Source organism: Vigna radiata, unplaced genomic scaffold (genome assembly GCF_000741045.1).
Source record: "Vigna radiata var. radiata cultivar VC1973A unplaced genomic scaffold, Vradiata_ver6 scaffold_111, whole genome shotgun sequence".
NCBI classification, from domain to species: domain Eukaryota; kingdom Viridiplantae; phylum Streptophyta; class Magnoliopsida; order Fabales; family Fabaceae; genus Vigna; species Vigna radiata.
Window position 1 is genome coordinate 1252685 of NW_014543596.1, and position 16817 is coordinate 1269501.

Here is a 16817-nt window from a genome sequence, read left to right on the forward strand (position 1 = left end):
AAATATTCCCACGTGTAGTAAGTAATTTTACTAAATATATATCATATTATCCAGGAGAAACTCTAAATCTAATTGGAAAAACTTACCAACTATATCTACAATATCATGTCTAAGTTTTGTCTTTCTTTTAAATGTTAGCTGTCCACATATCATGAATTGAGAATAGTTATAAAACACGTGATAAAAAAAATTCAATAATTGTATAATGACAAGAATACACTATCTTTTGATATCTAAATTTAATAAATAATATTTTTTAACATATTTAGAATAAGTTTCTAGAAGATTCTCACTATTTGAAAATAATTGTTCGTGATTTTCTTCAAGGTAACACGTGATTCTATATACATGTTTTATTTATGCATTATATCATATTTATTTCCATCCTTATCTTATTCGTTCGTTCTCATTTTTATTTTAAAATCAAACGGTAGACAAATTTGGACAAAATGAACGGAGAAAAATAAATTTTCCACTATGATTTAGCTCTAGAAAAACTATACTATTACATTATATATTAAATTCACATAAGCAAAACCATTATAGCCACCCTTTAAAATTACTGTGTTTCTAAATTTTTACATATTCATAATTATAAATTAGGTCCTAGAATTTAAGCCACAGAGGTGATGTTGGAGGAGAACGAAACGAAGAACAGGAAAAATTTGTGTGAGAACTGCTCACACTGTTTGCTGGGTTCCGAACTATGAATGGCACCATGTCTTCAAGCAACCCTTGTGAGCCCATGTTTTCCTGGGCCATGTCTTGTGGAGAGTCCAATGAAATGGATGGCAAAACACCCGAAGTGGCACTTGATTGGGCCTCATGAACATAATCTTCTATATGGGCTTGGGCTTGGGCTTGGGCTTGGTCCTGTGAAGAAGTGGGCTTGGACTTCTTGATGGGTTGATGGGATTGAGATTGGTTGGATTGGCCCATGAGAAAATATGGGTAAGCAAAGTGCAAATGGAGCCCTTCATAGGTAATGATAAGAGTATCTGGGTCCTCAATGGATCTCTCAACCTGCTTCTTGGCACTGCACCTTGGGTTTGTGCACCTATAGTAACTCCTGCTTGTTCCATGGCATTAAAATTAGTAATGCATAATTAAACTTTGTACTAATTAATGTGTGATGGGTTTTTAATTAAACTTTGTACTAATTAATTCAACAAACACAAGAATAATAAAATATGAGTTTAATCCACAAAAAAACTTAACATCATAACGTTACTTTGCCAGAGGTGCCGTGAAAAGTAGCATGCTATGTTGAACAATATATATATATATATAGAACATCTGCTATGCATGTTTGTTGCCTCTATTAAAGTAGCTTTTAATCTTAAACTTGTATTTGTCGGGCAATATATGGATCAATGAATAGGCCTCTCAGAAATCATAACACAACAACATGGGTAGATTTTGATGAAAAATATGAATGTTTTAGGTACCTTGGCTAGGCATATAGGTAATTAAATTGGTGATGAAACTGTCAACACAATTTGCCATATCTTTTGTTGTGACAAGACAGCAATACCGTAGGAAACATACTGACGTAGTGACGTGTAAATATTCCTCACCCTCTTACCTTTTCTATATCATCTCTATTAGATATCATAGAGTTCTCAGATACATGCAGATGTTGGATACAACGACAAAGACAAAGAACCCCATCTGATTGTGAAAATCGCACTAATTGGTAACTAGTGCCTTTTCTTAAAATGTGCTTGCTACTAATTACTATGAATTTTTTAGTGGCTTTCAGATTGTAACCATCTGCAATGGTACTAAACTGTTTTCAGAGAATAAAAGACTATGGTCTGAGTTGATGCATTTAATGACATTGAAGCAAGAAATTCACTCTGCATTTTCTGGGTGAAGAAAAGAGTAGCATTTAGGAAAATGAGCTTGTATGAGAAGGACCATATTCAAGTTCTTACTTCAATAATTATTTATAGAAAAAGATTGAATTCAGATGAGAGTATGGGTACAAGTTAAGTAAATTTTAATTTATGAAAAAGAATATGATATATTTATAGAAAAAATTTATGTAAATGTGTACTGAGTGTAATACTATGTTTATGTCCCTTTTGTTTTTGAGTGAAAGACTTTTGAAGTAATGGCAAAGTACTGTACATGCATAAGAGTACAGAGTCATAGAAATCTCTGCAGCTTTTTTACTTCCCAGCAAATATGTAAAGAAGTTGAAATAGAAAAGGAGAATTATTGTATCTTGATATATCAATTGTAAAGAAGAAAGAATTTACCTAGGATTTGGGCTATTCTTAATAGATTTCTGTCCATACTTCCTCCACTTATATCCATCATCTCCCATCCCATTGCCAAAGCATTTGATTTTGAGGGTATACTTATTCTCAATCTTGCTCAAACCCCTCTCCAATATGGAAACTCTGAAAAACAAAACAAGAAAATTCAGTTTGAATTCAGGAAACTGAAAGCTAAGCAAAGAAAAAGTAATGCAGAGAAGCTTGAAAGCATTTATATATATATATATATATATACCTGGGTGATGAGAGTGGTGGGAAGTAGTGGTCTGTTTGGTTGGTGACTGACAAAGCATTTTCAATATCTGAGATAGTAGGACCTGAGTAAATGTTGGAGAGGAAGCTATTAAAGGCATGGTGATTTGAAGAGGGTTTTGTTATGGGGTTTTCAATAGGCTCCTGAGGCACCATAAGAAGGGGAGACCCATCATTCAAAAGCTCTCTCACAAGCTCATCTTCCTCTGACCCCTCTGACCAAGTTCCCATTACTTCCTCCATCATTGTCTTTGACATGGCTGACTCAACCATATTTATCAGACCAGGGCAACAAGATCCTTCTTGTAGATATAGCACTTGAAAGAGGAAGCTGAAGAAGATAATAAGGTAATGAGAAAAGAAAGAGTGGAGCAGATGAGAAGGTGGTTGTGACGTATACTTGCTTCTCCCTTCCTTGGCTTTAATAAGTAACCCAAGCTGTGCCTATGTTTTTGTATGCATTCTACTTTGACTTCCTTCTTCATTTCTATTCCAAACACTATATAGTAAAATCTTTGGTTAACTGCAAAATCTCTCATTACTCAGCACCATCTCATAATTTGATGGGGCCTTTGTACTGTGCACATGATGCAGCATATAGCATGGTAATTTATGTTTGCATGTAAAACTGGTTTAATTTATCGTTACAGATATGATCTCATCTTCTTAACAGATAAATTTAGTATACACTTTTTGTTTAACATAGATAACTTACAACTTTTGAAAATGATATTAAATCATTCAAAATGAAACCAAACATACTAAAAATCTCTAGCATTGTCTTAAATAGTCACATTTTCTTGCTTTTGGCTGCACTTAAAGTAGTACAAGTTCAAAGTTATATGTAAATTGTAGTTTTCACCTTTTTTATTTTACAGAAACTTGGTCAATTTGATGTATGGCTATCCTTGTGGATTAGTTTTTTTGGGAATTGAAAGGTTGAAATCCATAGAAGCATGATACAGTGCAGAGGCATTACAAATACACGGGGTTTGACATTTTTAAAATTTATTGTAGTACTGATACGTGTGGGCTATGGTTTTGTTTACATGTTTATTTTGTCTTGTTACATGATGCGATAGATGCATATCACACTAGACAGAAGCTACTTGACGACCCCATTTCAACCAAAGCAAGAGTCAACCTTAAAGAAATATTTATCATATATTTAAAAAAAAAAAAAACTTTTAGGATATTATTTGACTCATGAGACTCATTTTCAATTCTTTTTAGCAGAAATATTTATCAGGGTAGGTGCTACCTTGCTCAATTATTTATTTGCTACTATAGATGAAACGGTAGGTTACTTACTAAAGTACGATTCTCTTTTCAAAAAAGGTAACATTAGGAATGATAATGGAACTTAGCCAAATAACTAAATCAGAGTTTTAATTTCGATTATGATTCATTGAAACATGACATTCAAAAGCAGAGAACATACTCCAATTTACCTACAATACATGTGTACATAGGTAAATAGATTCTTCATTGGATCCCATTTGTTTAATTAGTTCCAGCAAGTAGAAGAATTAAAAGACTGTAGATAGGAAAACCTTAAGTAAATAGGGATAAATGATTCAAACTTTTAGAAATACCTCAACTATTTGAAAGATGGCAAACACTAAGAGTGAAAATAATTGGTATAATGGTTAATGTTTTCTCTCTCTAGTAAATTTTAAAAAAATCACAATCTCAGACAGAAAAAAAAAAAACATCCTAGGAAGGTTTTTTGTCTACAGCAGAAATCCCGGAATTCATGGCTTATAGATTTTACCAGCATTCTTTCATCTGAGAGCAAAAAAAAATTGACAGTGACATCAACTTACAGAAGAATAACACTTCCACACCTATAAGATGTGTTTATATGTATACCATTAGAGAATATATATCTTTGTTATATTATCACTTTAGAGAGTTTATCTTAAAGAAAAGTTCATAAATATAATATACCCAAGTTGGATGCACTAAACTAATTTTAGTTGATGATTAACCACTGCAATCAGTTAGTTAAATTAGTAGCTACCATAAAAGTAAGAGAGGATTAAGTGGATGTTTAGATTAACATATTATGTCAGAGCACACAAAAGTTGACAGACACTTAAAACATCCTTATTCTAAACCTAGCCAAGAGTAAAACATGTCAAATAAAAATGAGTTCCCTTGTAGAATGGTTAAAATGGACCTGAATTGAATTATATGAGAAAATAAGAATGGAGTATGATGTAATAAAACTAATAATTGGAAGCACAGACACAAATGGTGACGATGATTCCCATACCCAGAAATGGACAATGTAAATTTTCAGCTCTTAATTAGCGTTATCTTCACTCTGCAAGTAAATCAACCATAACATGGCTATTCCTGCAACAACTTGATCTAGAGAGACACAAGATTCATGCTGTCTATCGCAGATTGCTTCAGAGTTAGGGAATTGTTTGTCTCATGTGCCTTTGACTTGTCGAATCCAAACAAAACCACAACAATAAAAAAATTGAAAAAATAAAAAAAATTTAAAAAAAAATAAAAATTAAAAGAAGAGAAATAAACGAGCCTAGAGTCACTACCAGGAAGCATAACGGGACAAGGGGCGTTGACTGTCAGAGTGGGTTTAGGTTAGCTGTACGGTGTCGTTTAGCATGTGTGTGGACCCAGTCCGTGAGAGACATCGTGGTTTACTTCTCTTCCTCTTGCTACGTTCGATACTTACATTACATTTCCAAAAGTCAACCTCTGATTTGTGCAATCCACAGCAACAAGCGTGAAAGGTTGAAGTGTGTGAGAAAAATCCCACACGTTTGAAGATTAAGTGTGCCACATGAGAAGTTTGTGTGGAGTATGTAAGAGTGAAGTGACAGTGCAACTGCAGTAATCTGCCATGCACTTACAAATAAATAAATAAATAAATATATATTTATTTATTTATATATAATAATAATAAAAAATAAATAAATAAAATGTATAAGCTTGATCATGATTGTATTTATCTTTTATATCATTGTTTGTAATTTTGTTCAAGTATGTGCAGTATATTTCTTTTCTGTTTTATAAATAATACGTATTTTAAGTTCTTCAAAGTTACTCATGTTTTAAAATGGTACTTTAGGTCTTCTGTAATTTTTATATTTTTGTTTTAAGAAAGAAAAATAAAATAAACATTTTACTTTTATATAACAACTATTTTAAAAGTAATATCCATGGTTAGTTTTTATTTCAAAAAGTGTATTATTTCATCTTCTTAAAACATATTGTTCAGAGAATATTTGGTTTTTAAATAGCTTTTCACCTTATAAGGGTAACTTTCATCAATTTACTAATATTTAAGAGATTTTATGTGAGTCAGGGTTATAAATAGTTGAGAGTGGATTTTTTTTTTTTAATAACATGAAGTTTCCTTTTAAGGTGTTCAATAAAAGAAGTGAATTGTGTTGTTTAAGTTTTAATTCACGTTATTTAGTCTTGAACTGTGTTGTTATGGATTGTTCTGAGTTGTTCTTAAGTTGAATCAATGGTAATATAAGTAAACTATATTGTTTCAGGTTCAATATAAGGTGTTTAACAAGAAACATAGTTGTTTAAGTTGTTAAGCCGATATGTTTTGAGTGTAAAATCAGTTGTGTTGGTTTAAATTGGGTTATTTTATGTTGATATATGGCATGTAGGTTGTAAATAGTCTATTTTAATTACAATGTGATATTTACAATTTGATGGTTATACCAAGATTTTAAAGTTAAAAAACTCAAAGCAAAGCTATTAGACATAATTGTTCATTGTTCATTCACGAAACAAAGCACTAAAACAATTCATACTACAGACAATACCATTGCATACATATAACAACGACAATAGTCTCCCTCACGACAATAGAAGGCATCACGTCAACCACCACCTTCCTCAGTTGCGCTTTCCTTCCACCACAGACGCGTATTAGAGAAAGGAGAAGAAGAAATCAAGAAGGGTCAATGGCGGAACCGCAATGGAGGAGTGGGAAAGAATGGCAATGGTGGTTACGGTAAGGCTTGTGAACGGGAGAGGGAGAGGGAGATTAGGGGGGAGAACTCTCTAAGTATTGAGGAAGCTTGCCCTTTGCGAAATTAGAAATTATGAGTGAAATTGGGAGAAAGAAATCCCAATTTCTGATTTGATATAGTCCATGAACATACTGACGGTCATATTCCCTCGGTAATGAGTGATCTTTACCAACAGTATTACCGACTTATATACCCATCGGTAAGCAACCACTCATAAATCCGCCAGTAAATTTGTTTTTCTGACGGATCATAGGTCGACAGTAATCATCCTTCGGAAAACTCCTTTCTTCTAGTAGTGGTGGAAGAGAACTTTTTGGTTGGCTTAAAGGTCGATTTTTCATTAGTGTAGTGTCACAATCTCTCATTTATTGTTAATTTATTTTAGTTAGGATTTTTAAAAAAAATTAAAGAGTAGTAAAAGAAAAAAACCTTATAACGCACCTATTGCGCTTCGGTTCTCATGAAGCATAAAGAGGTACGATGGCATTTTTGTAATTTTTTCAAACATAGGTCTTGGTTCAAAAATACTGAAGTCATAGCATACCTTTGGCATCAATTGTTCTCATACCTGTTGTCACACGGTCTTGCAAAACTGACAATTAAAGACTTTTCAACTAACAAGCTTTCTGGACAGGACTTATGGGCTCAATTCTCTGTAGAATCGATGTCATAGGATCATGACATTCCCATTGCAGGCTGACTTTTGTACTGACAAACTTTCTGAAAATGACCTATGGTCTTGGTTCTCTACAGAACTACTACCATAGGATCTTGACGTTGCAGTTTGTCTTTTGCAATTGGCAACCCTATGGACAACTCTACGGTCTTGGTTGTTTTGAAAACTAGTGCCATAGAATCTTTATGCTTCGGTTATATCGTAAATCGAGACATAAAGTTTGTAACAAATTTCAAAATTTTCATTGAAAATATTAGTTTTTTTTTTTTTTTTTTGGAAGACTTTAATTAGGCAGCGATTTTTAGTATAACTTAGATCATAGAGCCTTTATTGCTTCTGTTAGTAGAATAACCGAGGTAATATGTATTCTTAGGGTTATATTTCGCGAAATAACAAAATCTTCTCTTGCACATTCTTCTTCACTTTCTCTTTGCTTCTTCTTCTTCTCTGCTCAAATCCATTATACGACAAAGCTTTCAGTGACTAGCATAAGTAATTTTTTTTTCATTTTACACAAATGCTCATTGATTAATTACTTTAGGGCTGATTTTCTTTCATTTTGATTGATTGGTTTTGTGTACTAGTGCTCTTTTATTTTTACCAATTACCTTTTTCCTTCATCGGTGCAATGGATTATTTTGGCACTGACTTTTATTGTTAGTTACATTTTGATGAACTTTCGTTTTTGTTTTTTAAACTCGTTTGTTGTTCATACACCATAGGATAAAACTGAAAATTCATTCAAAAGAACTTTAAATAACTTGAAATTTGTTCAAAGCATCAAAGTACCATGAAAAACTTCCAAAAAAAATTTGGATCAAAATTGAAAGTGTAATTATGTGAAACATTTTTACGAAGTTTGAAAAAAAAAATTGACAAAAAATAGAAAACAACTTTTTTTTTTTTGAAAATAAAAGGAATAGCCAAATTAATAAATAATATGACTAAATTGATCAATAACAAATGTTTTAGTGGTTTCTGTGATATATTTTTATTTTATTTTAAGGGTCTATAATGACAACGGTTCATAACAGAACGTTGTCAAAAACCCAATTATTTTATTTTACTTTTTATTTTTTGATTTACTATTTCGATTCTTTTAAACCTCTACATTGCTGCTGGACAAATCAATATCACAAAAGTTCATCACACAAGTATACAACTGCTTTAATAAGGAGTGCATCGTGATCTATTATAAATGTCAAAACATCTATAACTGAATCTTATAGAAAAAACAATAAAGTAGACATGTTTTTGACTGTGTGCTTTGAAGGCTTCCCATCTCTTCTTATACACCCTTCAGGTCCAGTTTCCTAATGCATTTGATTACTTATGCCAAATTTTAATCCTAGACTAGATTCGATTCGGATTAATATGAAATTTTTTTAGTTTTTTAAAATTAGATTGAATTGAACTTAGCTCATTTAATATATGGATTAAACAAATTAATGTCAAATTGAATATGAATTGATCGGGAACTCACATCATCTACACTTTATTAATTTTTTTTTATCATTTTTTATAAAAAAAGTTATTATAATTATTTATTACTTTCAATTATTTAAGTTCATAATTTAAATTTTTAATACTAGAACGTTGTTAAACAATATTTGAATATTTAATTTGTAAGGCCTTGTAAAAATATTTCTTAAGGGGTGCACACATGGTAGCAAGGTATTGGACAAAGTTTAAAAATAAAATTTTATTAAAACCCTTTCTTCCAAGTTCAACCCATTCCTCCACCGTCCAGACAAACACACTTCTTCTTCTTCTTCTTTTCTTTTTATTCTTCCCTCCACCTTCCATCTACCATAACTCAAAATCTAACCATTTGTTTCTCAAATTGAAGCTACCTAGGCCTTCCGGACTTCAAGAGGAGCATTTCTACCGATTGAATCTTCGTTTCCTCCAACGGGTAAGAAAACCCCTTTTCCATTTTTCCCTAGGGTTGTAAGCACGTGATTTCTTGCTACAAGCAATCCATTTCGTTTTCTTCCATAATCTAGCTTCTAATTGGTTCTAAAATTCATTCTCCATCATCAATTGATGATTTATAGGTGATTCTCACATTTTGGGGTTTCAAGCAAGTGGTTTAGGGTTCTTCCTTGAGTTGGCCGTCCACACTAGAGGTAAGGGGAGCTAGTTCTACTTTTCATTTTAGTTGTGTGATGTGAATGCATGATAATTTTTGAAGTGGTATGTTGTTGGAGGCATGAAAATTGATTCTAGTTAACTTGAAATGCATGTATGGAAGGGTTTAATATGTGAATTTAGTGTGTGATGACCATACGCTGTTTGGAATGTTTTAGAATGCTGAAATGGTGTATGTTGGAACTGTTTTGTATGAAAATTATGTTGTGGTACTGTTAGGAAGGAAATCAAGTGTCTTTAGGGTCAATTTTAGGTCATTTGGAGGAAGTGAGGTAGTGATTTTGAGCAATTGAGGTCTGCAGCATTTTTGGACTATTGGGGTAGTTTTATCCACTGTATTGTGGCTTGCTTGAGTCACTAAATTGGTAAAAATAGGTGCAAAGAGGTAATATTTAGTTTTTGGTCTTTATGTTGGTGAAATTGGAGTTATTTGAAGGGAAGGGAAGTAGTGAATTTGAGAGGTAGAGGTCTGGGACTTTTTTGAACTGTTGAGGCAGCTTAGGCAAGTTAATTATAAATTATTAGAACTATAAAATTGGTTGATATGAGGTTCTGAATGGTAGAAGTGAAGTTGAGCCCTTAGGTTGAGGAAAAACTAGTGTTTTGAGTGAGTTTAGAGGAAGTGAGAGGGTGTTTTTGAGTAACTGAGGTCTAGGGTGCAAGTGGGCAGTGGGGACAACTTGATTGAGTCATTTGAGACTTGTTTGAAGTGCTAAATTTGCTAAAAATAGTTTCTAATTGGTAAATTTTGGTTTGAGTCTCTAAGTTGTGAAATTGGAGATTTTAGGGTCTAAAACAATGCATAAATACTTCATAATGTGTTTAGAAAGAGTTAGGATCACTTAAACAAGTTTAATTCAACCTGTAGGATGAATTAGGGGTGGAAGAAAGGCATAAAAAGGCCTAAAACGAAATGAGAGTGGGTGAGTTCTGCAAAATCTGNAGAAAACCTNCATAATCCACGCTGGGCGCCCCCTAAATGGCGCTGGGCGCCATTCAACACGCTGTTTCTGCTGTCGTTTTTGTTTTTGACGTTTCGGGAGTTTCGGACGTCCGTTTTGGACGTTCTTTAGGTCGTTGTGGGGGTTTTTGACCCTTCCAGAGCCATTGGTGAGGGTATCAAGGCTGTTTGAATTACTTAAGTATTGATAATTAAAAGTTCTAAAGAAATTTGTGTTAATAAGTGTTGGTTTTGTGAAAGTATGTAATGTATGAGTTGTTTTTATGGCATGGTTGATGTTGTATGATGGTGTATGGGTTTGGTATGAGACAATATAGTAAAAATGCACTTGAATGACAATGAAATTTTACGTTTGATGAATCAAAATGGTTTATGAGGTACATTATTGATTCAAGAGGAATATCATATGATTTAAAGTGGTCGGATTGAATACAAAATTAAGATCTCTCGGTGAGATCAATTAGTATATTGAATGTATGTAAGAGGCTTCCACTATGGGGGGTTATCCCTAACACTCTAATGGTCTTTCATTCTCACTTAGAGAGGATTGACATGTGTGGTAAGAGTAGTGGGTGGTCCTAGGGTAGGTGCTATCACTGGAGGTCTATTCTGTGGTAACGGACCAGCCTTGTGTGTGGTCGGGTGAAACCCCTCGGCAATGGCTTTGCAAAGCAGTAGAGGCCACCACAAGTGGTTATTTTGATAGGATGGTTATTTTGATGTGTTTTATGAAATTAATGTCCATGTTTATGAGGATTCGCAAGTTTATGTGGGTGTGGAGGTTCTCAGAAATATTAGATTGAATTGGATTAAATTGTATGTTTATTTGAGACCTAGCTCACCCTTGCATTGTATGTTTGTATGTGTTTGCCTTCCCCCTTGCGATGATCATCCAATCCTTTGGATGTGAGCAGTAGGTGATGAGGTACCCTTGGAGCAGGCATTGGAGACTGAGGAAGATCCAACCCCTAGTACTTAGGACGTTTATTAGTTCTTATTTCAATAGCTTGTTATTTTTGGAAACACTCTCTAGGCATCCTTGGATCTTTAGTTTATTATGTATTTTGGAGAACTCTTATACTTGTATTTAAATTTTAAATTTCAACCATATTTTGGATGACTGTATATATTTAAATGCGGTTATCTCTATAACTTAACTGCTTTCACATATTATAATAGCTGAATCCTATTATATTATATGTGAATATGATATTTTGGGATGTCACAATTATGGTATCAGAGCAGTTTTTATCCTTAGAGAACTTGTAGGTTATGTGCATACCATACTTGTGCTTATGTGCTCTTAAACGTACGGAAGAACTCATTCTAATTTCTTTGAATAAGACTACTCGTTTTATTCTCCTACCATGAACAGACCATGGTTCTTAGGATAACCTACGGGTTGTGGGTTTGTTGTGACTTTCCTGTGGAAAGTTGAGTCTGAATGGTATGTTGTACCATTTCCTCCAAGACTAGATCGTGAAATTGTATATCTAACTAGAAGCTTTGAGAACAAAAAATGTCTCTATAGAAGGAATGTGGGTGCACACTCATGACTTTTACCAGAGATGATTTTCCTTTCTTAATTCTGAAAGTTTGGGGTAAGAAAGAGTTGGGGTCCAGTGTTGTTTCCTATAGATATTCATGTCTTGTTCTTGCCTTTATCGTGATATATTGTGCTCTATAGTAGTAGAGGAATGCAAATTCAAGGACAACTTTATCTGTATACCTTCTTTAGAATTGTTTTAAGCCTTTGAGACAAATTCTTGCCTCGAAGATAAGGAGTTAGAAGACCAAAGTTTAGGTTTCAATGAATGTATAGAGATATTGGAAATTCATAAGTAAAGTTTTTGGGTGAAGAAGTTTTAAGGACAAAGTTTGGAGATCAGATATCGTACGATTCACAAGAAGAATTGAGTTCAGTAGACTAGAATAAGAGAAGCTTTGGGTAAGTATTGGGTGGCAGGTTTAATAAATCAGCTTGGTTCAAGGTATCAGTAGTGTGGAAGGCCAGAAGAAAGGAAAATGTTGATGAGCCATGAAGTACCTTTGGGTATGGTTGGCAATATGATTTGGTATATCAAGGATGTACGAGATTGGAAGAAGAGAAGTGGTAAATGATTTGAAGTTAAGTTATGAAGGGAATGGGAATTCTAAAGTGGACCAAGGCAAATTAGTATCTAAAAGGGAAATAGAAGAGAAAGAGTTTGAGAAGCAGTTGTATGAGACGTAGAGCATATTTAAGGGTGTGCAATAAAAGGTGAAATTCCTAAGATGGAGAAAACATGAAGTCTGTGAGGAAAAAAATTGAAGTATTGTAGTGCTGCAAATTGAATAATAATCAGATGGAGTGGTGAAGCATTAATCGCAAGTGGATATTTTATAATCAAGTCTAGAAGGATGTTTCAAGATCAATAGTTTGTATGGAAGAAAGGTTTGATCATTGGCTGAGATGAGGGATTTCAAGTGTTGAAGGAAGGAGTACATCGGAAGGTGAGTTTGGTAGGAAAGTGTAAGGTTAAAGAATTAAGAGCACAGTGAATGAGGAAAGTAGAAGAAAGGTTTTAGAATAGATGGTAAAGGGTGGTTACAGTATAAGTTGTGAAAGAGGGTGTCGCGAATGATCAGAGTTTGGGTTGGTTGAGACGTTCAGAGTTATGAAGCGGCATGTTGTGGTAAAGTCAATTTTCATCGGATATAGTTTTATGGTGATGTTCAGTGGTCAACTAAGTTCGATCAAGATAGAAGTGGATGTTTATTTTTGGGTTACAAAAGGCAATGAATTGGTAAATTCAGATAAGGTCAGAGGGTCGACGTTGTGGGCTATGGGTATTCGGAGTTCATAGGATTAAAGGTAGGATTGGTATTTTGATAAGTCTGAATTGAGGAAGGTGATTTTGGGACAAGGTCGTAAACTACGCTGGAGATGATAAGTACATGAGGAATTCTAATTGAATATGGTATTTGGGGACTTGTTATAAGAGCTCAGGTTTGAGGTTTATAGGAAGGAATTTCTTGGCAAGAAAGAAAAGCAAGGATGATGCATCGGGTATTGTTTAGCGAAATATGGTGGCAAGTGTTATGGGAACCCAAGATGTTTGATAAGCTTAGATGAAGAAGATATGATGTCGTCTTTCCTAAGTCTGAGGTGTGATTACAAGAGAGGTTTGTTTGTCTTCAAATTGTTTCGGGTGGTTATGGCCTTCAAAAGAAGTACTGTGTTTTGAGAAGAGGAAGCATGATTATGCATTAGAAGTGGGTCAAGTTATAAAGAAGAAGACAAAGGGTTGTAGGATTTAGAATATGTTAGCAAAAAATATGTGGAGAAGAGAATACAGATCTTTATGGTGTAACAATTTTGGGTTGGTGTTCTACAACAAGTATGGGATTTTATAACTTGGAGAAATGGTGGATTGGCTAGAGCGGTAGTGCTTGGACTCCATGTAATCATAAGGAGAACTACAAGGTTGAAGAATCTCAGAAGAGAAATGGAGGATAGGTTGGGACAACCTAGTATGAGTCTTAGCAATCAAGGGTGATTTTCTGGCATGTTCGTTTCGTTGAGTAGAAAACAATATTGAGGGAAATGGAATAACAAGACTATCAAGTAAGAGAAGAGTTATTTAGGGTTTTTGCTAGGTCATGGAAATTTTGAAGAAAGTTTCTCAAGAGCGATCATTTTCGGGTTACGATTGCCACGAGGAAGTATTTTTGGAGTCAACTAGTTAACAAAGGAGTTTGAGGATCAGAGTAGCGCAGCGGATGATGGTGAGCGTGTTATTGTCAATAATAGGTACGCATTAAGAACTTTCATAATTGTGGATTGGTGGCTTGTGAGGGACAAGTTCTTTGAAACAATATAGGTGTTGTTATATGAGAATGAGTTGGAAGTGGTTGTTAATCCTCAAGAGTCCGAAGTGAGTTGAGTATGGAAGAAATAGGTATCAGTCAGAGAAGATGGGTGAGCCTACAGTTTCTAGCTACAGGGTCAACTTTAAAGTGAGGAAGTATTAATGGACTTGGAAGAGTGGATCAGTGGACAAAGGAGATGACTCGAGCTATGGTTTTGAGTTATAGTGGTAATCTGTAGGTAAGGAAATGTCAACAGATGGTTTAAACTAAAAGAAGATTCAGGTTCTTGATTTGATAAGGATTGAGTAAGAGTTGACTGAAGAATATGAAGATTGGGGTCTCTAGTGAAGCTATAAAGTGATTTCATTAGTATAGTTGAAATATTATAACTAGTGGATTTCACAAAATGGTTGAGAAAGCGCAGTTTGGACAATCCTAGTTTGAGATGTATCAAAAGTTGGCTTGATACTGATCAAACTAGTGATCTCAAGTCGAAGAAGTTACAAATCTAAGTATGATTGCAGGCTAATGGATCAAGAATTTGCATATGGTTCAGGTCAGTAAGATAACGAAGTGAAGATAAAGTACTCAGATTGTTTTTGCTGCTGCAATGGAGTAAAGATTTATTTCGGCAATGGGGTAGTATAGTTGGAAACTATGCTACTCAAGAGTGGAGATAAGTAAGGCAATGTGAAGTCCTCAGAATGAGTGTGGTGGTAGGTGATCAAGAGCATAACAGTTGGTAGTTAAATCAGAAGTGGTAAGCGATCAAGTTAGTTGTATGGTGGTTCTTAGAAGAAAGAAGAAGAGGAACAAGATGAGGTAAGATAATATCAGTCGAGGGTTGATCTAAAGTGAAGACTAGTGGAAGTTTTAGAAGAGATTTACAAGAGGGAAAGAAAGATAGATGAGGGGTTGGCGGAGTGACAGAACCAGTGGGATTGGTTACATGAAAGAAAGGTTCTTAGCAGCTAAGGCGTATAGACTTAGATTTGTCTAGAGGCAAATGGCTAAACCAATCTACAATATTGAACACTAGAACATTTTACCACGAGTGCATGGTTTTTCATGTTAGTAAGGTCGTTGGGGAGTAATATCTTAGTCAGAATATGAGGGTTTACTAGAGGATGTGATGAGAGTTGGGTGTTCTTGTTCTCTGGTAAGTCCTAATTTTCGAGGACGAAAATTTTTGTTGTTGGGGAGAATGTAAGGCCTTGTAAAAATATCCCTTAAGGGGTGCACACGTGGTAGCAAGGCATTGGGCAAAGTTTAAAATTAAAATTTTATTAAAACCCTTTCTTCCAAGTTCAACCCATTCCTCCACCATCCAGACAAACACACTTCTTCTTCTTCTTCTTTTCTTTTTTTTCTTCCCTCCACCTTCCATCTACCATAACTCAAAACCTAACCGTTTGTTTCTCAAATTGAAGCTACCTAGGCCTTCCGGACTTCAAGAGGAGCAATTCTACCGATTGAATCTCCGTTTCCTCCAACGGGTAAGAAAACCCCTTTTCCATTTTTCCCTAGGGTTGTAAGCACGTGATTTCTTGCTACAAGCAACCCATTTCGTTTTCTTCCATAATCTAGCTTCTAATTGGTTCTAAAATTCATTCTCCATCATCAATTGATGATTTATAGGTGATTCTCACATTTTGGGGTTTCAAGCAAGTGGTTTAGGGTTCTTCCTTGAGTTGGTTCAAGCATTTTTGGACTATTGGGGCAGTTTTATCCACTGTATTGTGACTTGCTTGAGTCACTAAATTGGTAAAAATAGGTGCAAAGAGGTATTATTGAGTTTTTGGTCTTTATGTTGGTGAAATTGGATTTATTTGAAGGGAAGGGAAGTAGTGAATTTGAGAGGTAGAGGTCTGGGACTTTTTTGAACTGTTGAGGCAGCACAGCTTAGCATTGCCTCCCAATGAGAAAAGAAACAAGCTAAGTTTGATTGTTTCATCCGACACTCCATTGATCTTTATCGTTTTGCATATTTCATTCAATGTGGTGAAATGATCATATGGAATTTCGTGTAACAACCCATTAAACTGGTTGCTTTGCACCAAGTGTATCAACGCCGGTTTAACTTCCATGTTCAATGCATTGACCCTCGGCCTTGCTATGTTGTTAAAGTGTTGAGGGTTGATGAAGATTGAAAGACAATTATTTTCATATGTCAATTTGGACTGAATTGCGCCCTTTACTACTTAGAATGAGCCTAGAATAAAGCAAAACTCAATAAATGAGTTTGTAGAGAGACAAAAGTTGTTTTTAGCGATATTATGCTTGTTTTGCATTATTTTGTAGCTATTTTGAGAAAGTGAAGAATGGATTTAAAGATACAGGTCGTTGACTCAAGAAAATAGCAGAAAAATGAAGATTTGAAGAGTCGACGCACCGCCCGACGGCACACTTAAACCGTTGGGCGGTCTTGGGCGAGGAGTAGGCATGGCGATTGACGCTGGGCGGTTCTGAGGGAAACCGCTGGGCGGTGGCGATTGTCGCCGGGCGGTTTGGAGGATCATGGGAAACCGTGGGGCGACACACTTAAACCGCCGGGCGGTGGCTCGCTGGGCTTGGGCCTGTTTTCTGTTGCGCTCCTCACCTTTAAATACCCC

The 16817-nt window shown here is 34.8% G+C and overlaps 1 protein-coding gene and 1 long non-coding RNA gene across 2 annotated transcripts; one reads left to right on the top strand and one right to left on the bottom strand.

Moving 5' to 3' along the window:
• Positions 1 to 450: 450 nt before the first annotated feature.
• LOC106754543 (probable WRKY transcription factor 49) lies at positions 451 to 2970 on the bottom strand. Its single transcript, XM_014636561.2, has 3 exons — positions 2521 to 2970; positions 2265 to 2408; positions 451 to 1069 (listed from the first exon to the last, which is right to left on the bottom strand). Exons 1-3 carry the CDS (start codon positions 2808 to 2810, stop codon positions 607 to 609), a joined length of 897 nt encoding a protein of 298 aa, XP_014492047.1. The 5' UTR covers positions 2811 to 2970; the 3' UTR covers positions 451 to 606.
• Positions 2971 to 8979: 6009 nt separating this feature from the next.
• On the top strand, positions 8980 to 11295 carry LOC111241144. The gene is made up of 3 exons (XR_002666933.1): positions 8980 to 9156; positions 9299 to 9370; positions 11268 to 11295. It is a non-coding gene; the product is annotated as an uncharacterized LOC111241144 (long non-coding RNA).
• Positions 11296 to 16817: the final 5522 nt, after the last annotated feature.

Bases quoted from the DNA above. Each gene is read 5' to 3' on its own strand.
- LOC106754543 (XM_014636561.2), bottom strand. From the start codon at position 2,810: ATGGTTGAGTCAGCCATGTCAAAGACAATGATGGAGGAAGTAATGGGA. The intron at 2,409-2,520 runs GTATATATATAT...TTTGTTTTTCAG, and splicing joins CCACCACTCTCATCACCCAG to AGTTTCCATATTGGAGAGGG. The intron at 1,070-2,264 runs GTAAATTCTTTC...TGGAACAAGCAG, and splicing joins AAGAATAGCCCAAATCCTAG to GAGTTACTATAGGTGCACAA.